This window comes from Cervus canadensis, chromosome X, assembly GCF_019320065.1.
Source record: "Cervus canadensis isolate Bull #8, Minnesota chromosome X, ASM1932006v1, whole genome shotgun sequence".
Classification (NCBI taxonomy): domain Eukaryota; kingdom Metazoa; phylum Chordata; class Mammalia; order Artiodactyla; family Cervidae; genus Cervus; species Cervus canadensis.
Window position 1 is genome coordinate 41,946,558 of NC_057419.1, and position 8,866 is coordinate 41,955,423.

The following is an 8,866-nucleotide window of genomic DNA, read 5'->3' on the forward strand; positions in this document are numbered from 1 at the left end:
AATGGCAAAATTTCATTCTTCTTTTATGGCTGACTAGTATTGCATTGTGTACACACACACACACACACATACACACACACACACACCACTTTATCCATTCATCTGTTGATAGGTTGCTTTGTAAATCTTTGCTTGTCAAGTAACATTTGCTTTGGAGAAACAGCTAAAAACCATCCAGAACCAAGTGAGATCATTAATATGGGAAATGAACTTGAGGATAATATGCACCCATAAGCAACATGGTCTTTAACAAGCTACGTCCCTTTCTTGTTCCTTACCTTAGTATTTTCATCTGAAAAATGGAAATATTTTACCAGATCCCTTGATAATGCAGTCTACCATTTGCACTGACCAGCGCAAGCTGCAAAAATTAATGTTACTGCATTTCCAACAAATCCTTTAAGCTGTTTTCAAAAACAATCACTTTGAATTTCCAGGAGCATCACAGAGCAAGAAAGAACTAAAGGCTAAGAGTCCTTGTATGCCAGAATAATATCTGTGAAAAGGCTTGCCATATGGCCTGACACTTAGAACTTCCAGAAAGTGTTACCCTCCTTTCCCGAACTGTGTCCCACCAACCATGGCTTGGAACTTAAGTCCTAGAGCAATTCTGGCAAGGTTATTGAAGGTCCACATAACTTCTAAGTTGTGGTCTGCTTCGAGGAAACCCCCTTCCTGCTCCCTTGACTCTCTTATCTCTGGCTCCTAGGGAGGAACAACAAACACAACTCTTTTAACTTTTTAAGGACCTCCATCAGAGTCACAAAGTCATTTGTCTAGCAATTTCGCTTTCATGCTTTCGTCCTGGTAAGAACCCTTTACATGAGGACACCACTGATTGCTGGTGATTTTGTTGAGCAAACACAGGCAAGGATGTGGATTTAAGCCAACTGAAGGTCAAACAGCTCATTGGGGAAGTTACTTCTAGTGTACTCAGATTTCACTAGAAGCTTCAAAAGTGAAAGCAAATCTAGATTTCCTTCTCAGTTGCTATTGTTTCCGCAGAGAGCAAGTGCTTTTCCCTTGGCACCAGTGTATAATATGTGTGTGTATATATCATATATATGTAATGCATATATTGTATTTTGATAGTATATTATACAAATATACAATATTAATAATTTGTTAACCAATACTAATACAGTATAAATTGTTAATTAATATAATAAATTTTATACAAAGTAATTATATGTAATATATATGACATATATGATATATTTGTGCACACACACATATACATATATAAACAGATTTATTTTAAGAAATTGGCTTATGAGATTGAGGAGACTGGCAAGTCCAAAATCCATAGGACGGGCCAGCAGACTGGAGATCCTTGTGCAGGACCTGATGTTATAGTCCACAAGTAGAATTTCTTCCTTTTCAGGGAAACCTTAGTTTTGCCCTTAAGGCCTTTCAACTTCTTGGATCAGGCCCATTCACATTATCAAATATAATCTCACCTCCTTTAAGTCAACTGACTGTAGATGTTAACCTCCTATACAAAGTTTCTTCACAGCAACACCTAGATTAGTGTTTGATTGAATAACTGGGCACCACAGCCTAGCCAAGTTGACACATAAAACTGACCATCACGATGATATACCCATTCTATTTCATTGATTCTTTTATAGACTGTTAGGGACTGTGGTAGAGAAGCTTGACAATCACTCAATACCCCCTTGCACTGAAGGTCCCTGTAAAGTGACAATGCAGCAGAGCAGAAGCCTGGTCACTATCGCTGCACCATGAAGACCCTGACCTACCAATGGCACCAAACAGGAAATACAAGGATGAGGAAACTGGGCATGTGGAGGGAGGGGCAACAGAAGCTCAGGGTTTGGTTTTCTTTTTGTCTTTCACTGGAAGGTGATGTGTTAGCCCTGTTGCCCATGTATAGAGAATGGAGTAGTGACTTGGAATAATAAATCATTATTTTATTGGAAATGTTTAGTGTCCTACTTCTGTTTGCCATTGGCCAATATCGTTGTGGGCTTGCACTTGGCCACCACACAAGAAACAGAAGTTTACAGAGCCCCACTCTGTAAGTGGGACCTTGGGAAGCAGCTGCCTCCACCTTTAAGGGAGATTGGGGTACCAGATGGTTTTAGAGTCTATTTTGGTGCTAATTCTAGAAGTGGCCCTGAACGTTTTCAGCAAATATATCAGTTATTTATTGCTGAATAATGACCCACTTCAAAATTAGGGGCTTAAAACAACAGCAATCATCAGTTTTCCTCATGAATATTCAATTTGGGTAGGGCTTGATAGGAAAACTCCCGAAGCCCCACACAGCATCAACTAGGATGCTCAATACAGCATTGGAGGAGCCATTCCCAACATGGCTCAGTCACTTGTCTGGCAAGTTGAGCTGGCTGTCAACTAGTTACTCAGCTGAATGAGGGCTAAGGATCTTGCTTTTTCTCCAAGTAGCCTGGGTTTCTGTACAGCATGGTGGTTGGGTACAAGAGAGAGCCAAGTAGAAGTTGTATCTCCTTTTATGGCCAAGGCTCAGAAACCATATAGCATCACTCCCATAAACTTTCCAGTCACTGGAAGTGAGTCACCAAAGCCAGTCCATACTCCAGGGGAGGAGAACTAGACTCCACCTGGATGGGAGATATGTCTAAGAGTTTGTGAACATGTTTTAAAATCATCTCCACAAACAATACCTCCAGTGTCCACTCTCATGTTGACTACTAACTCTGACACCTCCCTTTTCTTTGACCTCCCTCTCCCACACAGCCAATCACCAAGAGCTGTGGATTCTACTACCTACAAATACCTTCAAATCTTTTCATTCTCTCATCACACAACTGGACCACTGCACATTCTTAACTGACCTTGCTACCTCCATTCTTTTCTTCTATGATATTTAAGATTAGGTTCAGCTGCATGTGAGAAAAATCCAAGTAACAGTGGCTTAAACAAGATCAAAATATGCATCTCTTTTACATAAAAGAAATGGATACATAGCTGTCCAGGGCAGATATAATGGCTCTGTGATTGTCAGGCATCCAGCCTACTTTCATTTTGATGCTCCACAACCCTTAGCATGCCCTGGTCCAAGATGGCTGCACAAGCACCAGCCATCACTTCCACAGTCAGGAAAAGAAAAAGGAGTAAGGAAAAATATGCCCACTCCCTTTAAGGGCCTTTCTCAAAAGTTTCTACTTATTGTACAATCCATCACCCCCCTTTCCCTATGCATTAAAATTCCTCATTTATCCCCTTTCCCCCTCATATTCCTTTCTACTCTTTTTCTGGCAAAAATGAGCCTTTTCCTGTTCGTGACTCTATGAGTGTTCTGCACAGGGGAAATCACCCCCCTCCAGGACCTGGCCCCACTCTTGGTTTCTCTTGTCTTCTGCTCTTTCCTGGTGCTCTTTTTGTTAGTCGGGTGTGGGCAATAGAACAGCCGTGGGCTTTTGGGGACCTTTAACTGTTTTGTTTTTTCCTTTTCATTTATAAAAACAAAAAACATTCAATTTCAGAGAACCGAAAATTCCACCTTCCCACCAAACACTACTAAGGGGTTTGTCTTCTGCTCCAAACCTTTTCTGTTTTTCTTTCTCTCTTGGTAATGCTTTTAAAAGCTAATGAATTTCTTTCCTCCCACTTCCCATCCTTTCCCACCCCTCTAGGTTGTTACAGAGCCCCAGTTTGAGTTCCCTGAGTCATTCAACAAATTTCCACTGGCTACCTATTTTACTTATGTTAGTGTATATACTTCCATGCTATTCTCTCCATATACCTATGGCTAATTCGTGTTGCTGTATGGCAGAAATCAACCTAATATTATAAAGCAATTATCCTTCGATTAAAAAAAATTTTTAATGAATTTCTTTAAATAAATAAAGTTTTTAAAGTGTGAAAAAAAATTTCTTGGCAATTCCAAGAATGGAATCTTTATTCCATGCAGTCATAGCATCACTAAGGTTTTTGCCCATCTTGTTCCTTCTGTACAGATACCCTCCCCCACTCTTTGCGGGCTCACTCTACACTTGCTTCAGGCCTCCACTCAGACTTCACTGTCTTCCAAGAAGCCTTTGAGGGGCCCACAAAAATGTTTTGATTTCTTTCAAAATCAGAAGAAAAATAATCTTTTAGGTCTAAGAACATGTTTGAATGTATAATATTAATGTATTTGTCTTTATACCAATGCAGTTGTAAAATATCATTTTAAGCATCTTTTATGGAGGAAGGGGCCCATGAAAACAAAGGATTTTGTACCAACACCTCCAAAAGTTTTAGTGTGGCCCTGCACCCATGCGCTCCCATAGCTCCCTGACCTCAGGCCAGTCATTAGCACTCCCTGCACCATATAGTAACTGCTGGGCCTTTGATGGTCTCACCCACTTGGTGGCTCAGATGATAAAGAATCTGCCTGCAATGCAGGAGACCTGGGTTCGATCCCTGAGTCAGGAAGATCCCCTGGAGAAGGAAATGGCAACCCACTCCAGTATTGTTGCCTGGAAAATTCCGTGGACAGAGGAGCCTGGTGGGCTACAGTCCATGGGGGTCACAGAGAGTAGGACACGACTGAGTAACAACTGTCAACTGCCCAGTTGACAGGCCTGGAAGGGCAGTGTCTGCTGTGGTCCCCATTACATCCGCAGTGCCTAGAATACAGCCTGGTCTTTGGTGGATTCTCTGCAAACATTGGTAGGTGAATGAATGAATGAGTGTTCTGAGCTTACTCAAAAACAGAGTTACAAACCCAGTAAAGATAAGGATGCAGGTCCTACCTGGCTCCACCTACCTACCTCTCACCTGGAGTACTGTCTGTCTTAGTACAAATACTAGGTATGAGTGACCTGAGGAAACTCACTTAATCTCTCTAAATCTCAGTATTGCCATTCACAAAACGGGAGCAATAGTAGTACCTACCTTATTAGGTTCTTGGAAGAAGGAAAGGAAGGAACATACTACCTGTGAGAATCTTAGAACAGCTCCTGTTGTATAGTAAGCACTCAATAATTATTACCTACTATTATCATTGTTTTATGGCCAATACCTCTCCCAGAGGTATTTTTTATTTACGAATCAGCTCTTGGAAAAGAGAAGAAATTACTTGCCTCTAACCCTAACCACCAGGCTTCTCAGGTGGCTCAGTGGTAAAGAACCCGCCTGCCAATGCAGGACACATAAGAGACCTGGGTTCGATCCCTGGATTGGAAAGATTCCCTGGAGGAAGGCATGGCAACCCACTCCAGTATTCTTGCCTGGAGAATCCCATGGACAGAGGAGCCTGGTGGGTTACAGTCCATAGGGTCACACAGAGTCAGACATGACTGAAAGTGACTTAGCACACATGCACGCACACAACCCTAACGACCACCCCTGCCCCAACAATGACTATCTTTAATGGCAGAATTTCAGGCCATGTAGGAAAAGATTATCAGAAGCAAAGAGATTGTCTCATAGTTTCAAATCATCTTCTATGGTCTCCACCTGGGTAGCTTATCAGGTTGAGGGAGGGGCAAGACCTACCACAGGGGAAAAGGCCTGGATGTTAGCGTCTATCAGATTGGGTTCTGTCCTAGCTTAGGGTGTTGTAACAGAAAACCATAGACTAGGTGAGCTAAAAACAAAACTGTATTTCTCACAGTTCTGGAAGCTGGGAAATCCAAACTCAAGGTGCTAGCCAATTGATTCCTGGTGAAGTCTCTCTTCCTGGTTTGCAGACAGCCATCTCCTCATGGTCTCCTTGAGGTGATGGAGAACAGAGAGGGAGCAAGTTCTTTCAGGTCTCTTCTTATAAGGTCACTAATCCCATTCATGAGGGCTCCACCCTCATGACCTGGTTACCTCTCAAAGGCCTCACCTCCTAATACCATCACATTAGGGATTAGGGTTTCAACACATGAATGAGGTGCAAGAGAGGGGCAAACATGCAGTTCATAACAGGTTCAAATCCTGAATCCAACCCTTCCAACACTAACCTGCAAACTTCTAATTTCTGAGTTGCAAAATTGTGGAGACACAGAGGCTCCGAAACTCCTACTAGGAGTTGGCTAGGGATGCACTGCCTACCTAGCACCCTCCTACATGACCTCAGGATCTCTCAGTCCCTTCTCCTCAATGCCAGCTCTCACCCATGTACCCCACTCAGGCCCCTCTCACTCCACTGCCTAGGGGTACTCTGCTCCATACCCCACAGGGGTCTTTTCTCACCCCAAGGCCCACTTGCCCCTGCAACCCAAGGATCTCCCCCACAGCAGAGCCTGCCCATACCCGGTCCTGCCAGCCCCCCACAAGCACTCAGCACCTTTTCTTCCTCCCCGGATCTCTCCTGCCCCACTGCAGGGCCTGTCCAGCCCTCTCTTGCGCTGCCCATCACAGCGACTCCTGGATCGCGTGGTCCGGCGCTATGCAGAGGTGGCTGACGCTGGCAGCATCTTCATGGACCACTTCACGGACCGGGACAAGCTGCGTCTCCTCTACACGTTAGCAGTCAACACGCATCCTGTCCTTCTACAGGTATGCAGTGACCCTGCCCTGGAAAGCCCGTCCAGGGAGGGGATTCACATCTGGCTCTGAGAGGGTAGGCCCTGGGTTGAGCTTTCTCTCCCATCACTGGACACCTTGGGGCCACCAGTCCATGTTATAACAGAACCTCTGTGGCACTCAGTAAAAATGTGTTGTTGTTTTAGAGGAAAGAAGTGTGGGAGCTGGGGGGGAGGGGCACAGCGAGGAGTGGACATTTCATGGCCAGAGAAAGCCCGGAAGGGCTTTGTGGAGGAGGGCAATTTTGACCAGGTGTCTTAAAGATTAGGAAAGGTGTGAGTAAGCTCGGGAGGTGGGGAAAAACCAAAGGATGACCCACTCAGAGGTGTGCTATGCAGCTGTACTTGGAAAAGATTCAAGGATGGAAGTAACCTAAACCTCCATCAAAAAGGGAATGGTCAAATAGGTAAGGGTGCTCTAGAACACTGGTCAACAAGGCAGACGTGCCAGTCCCTGCCTTCATGCGGCTTTCAGTCCAGTGATGGAGACAGTTCTTAACAAGTCAACATCTATAGGACACCCATTTCTCCCCGATCCCAAGAGTCAGGACACTTACTTAATGGGCACAAAGGAAACTAGGAAATGGGAGGGAGTAGCAGATTAAGGAGGGAGGAAGAGAGAGGAGAGGAGGAAAAGAAAAAGGAAGAAGAATAAGAGGCAGTGGGAGAGGAGGAGAGGGAGGGGAAAGAGAAGAAGAGAAAGAAGAGGAGAGGGAGAAGGGGCAGGGGGAGGAGGGCGTGGAGGAAGAAGAAGCACCATAACAATTAATAATGATTAGTATTGTTATTAAGTATATTATAATTAGTTATTATATAATATAGTGATATTGATGATTATAATAATTGTATATTATATTGATATTATGATTGATATTATATTACTATTATATTTTAAGTATTTATAGTGTTGTGTTAATATTAATACTTATAATTAATTATTATTTTATATTATGATGATTTGTGTTATAATTATTTATAATATATTTTATCCTGATTATACTAATATATAATATATACCATTATATAATATATATTAGTATATAACATACTAATATATAATTATTTCTTCTATATAAATTATTATATAGTATATATTATATATACTAATATTATATAATATATATGTTATTATAAGTAAGAGATATTACATAAGATAATTATATATTCTTTTTATATATGATATAGTAATTATATATTATTGGCCAAAGGATGATGCCTAAGTACATAATAACAACTCATTTCTTGGCATTGTGTGTTGTACATCATGATCTCATTTAATGCTCAGGACAAACCCCACAGGGATATTGCTATTGTCCCCTCTTTCAGATAAGGTAAGTGGAGTTCAGAGCAGTGAAGTGACTTGGTCACAGTACCTTAGCCAGTGTCAGCAATGAAACCCAAACCCAGAGCTGTCTGATGTCAGAGTCCATGCCCGTTCTGCTAAAAGCCGCCTGGTAATGTTGGCATTGGGCTTCCCTTGTGGCTCAGCTGGTAAAGAATCTGTAGGCAATGCGGGAGACCTGGGTTTGATCCCTGGGTTAGGAAGATCCCCCTGGAGAAGGGAAAGGCTACCCACTCCAGTATTCTGGCCTAGAGAATTCCATGGACTCTATAGTCCATGGGGTCCCCTAGAGGAGGAAATGGCAACCCACTCCAGTATTCTTGCCTGGAAAATTCCATGGACAGAGGAGCCTGGTAGGCTACAGTCCATGGGGTCGCAAAGAGTCAGACACAACTGAGCGACTTCACTAACTAACTAACTAATGTTGGCATTTCAAATCCTAGAGGAGAAGAAGGAATTGCTGGTTCCTGCACCCTCAGAGGTCTTCTTCTCTCGTTGTCCTACTGTTGGTGGCTGAGGCAGATGATCTGACTACTTCCAGCCCTAGCTCCTGACAAGCCTGAAACACAGAGATGACTCCATGGTCGCATATTTAGACATTGCCAGGGGACTGGGGACCTTCCTCTGTGGCACACAGTGGGAGAAGTCCCGATGGACAGAGAAAACAAGAAAAGGTTTCACAACGTGGCAAGTGAGCTAAAATGGCAGGAGGCCACAGAACATCATCAGAAAGGGGGATGACTTCTTTTTTTAAAGAAGGAAAATAAGAGGAAAAGTGCCAAGTATTTATAGTTTCTGTCATTTCTCCCATAAAGAAACACCATTCTAGATATAGCTGCCTCAATAAATAGTCAGAAAAAAAAGACAAGCCAGGATTCTCTCCTCCTTTTTTTTCCTTATTGAGATATAGTTAATTTATAATGTTGTGTTAGTTTCAAATATATGGCAAAGTGATTCAGTTATATATATATATATATATATATATATATATATATATATATATATAGGCAGGTAGCAC

At 42.5% G+C, this 8,866-nt stretch overlaps 1 protein-coding gene across 1 annotated transcript in view; it reads left to right on the plus strand.

Annotated features, from left to right (window-relative positions):
* Nucleotides 1–8,866, plus strand: part of DIPK2B (divergent protein kinase domain 2B) — a 38,608-nt gene that overhangs the window by 24,256 nt on the left and 5,486 nt on the right. Inside the window, exon 3 of the mRNA XM_043459033.1 lies at nt 6,307–6,480. Within this exon, the coding sequence (XP_043314968.1) occupies nt 6,307–6,480 (174 nt within the window). The remainder of the gene's footprint in view (nt 1–6,306; nt 6,481–8,866) is intronic.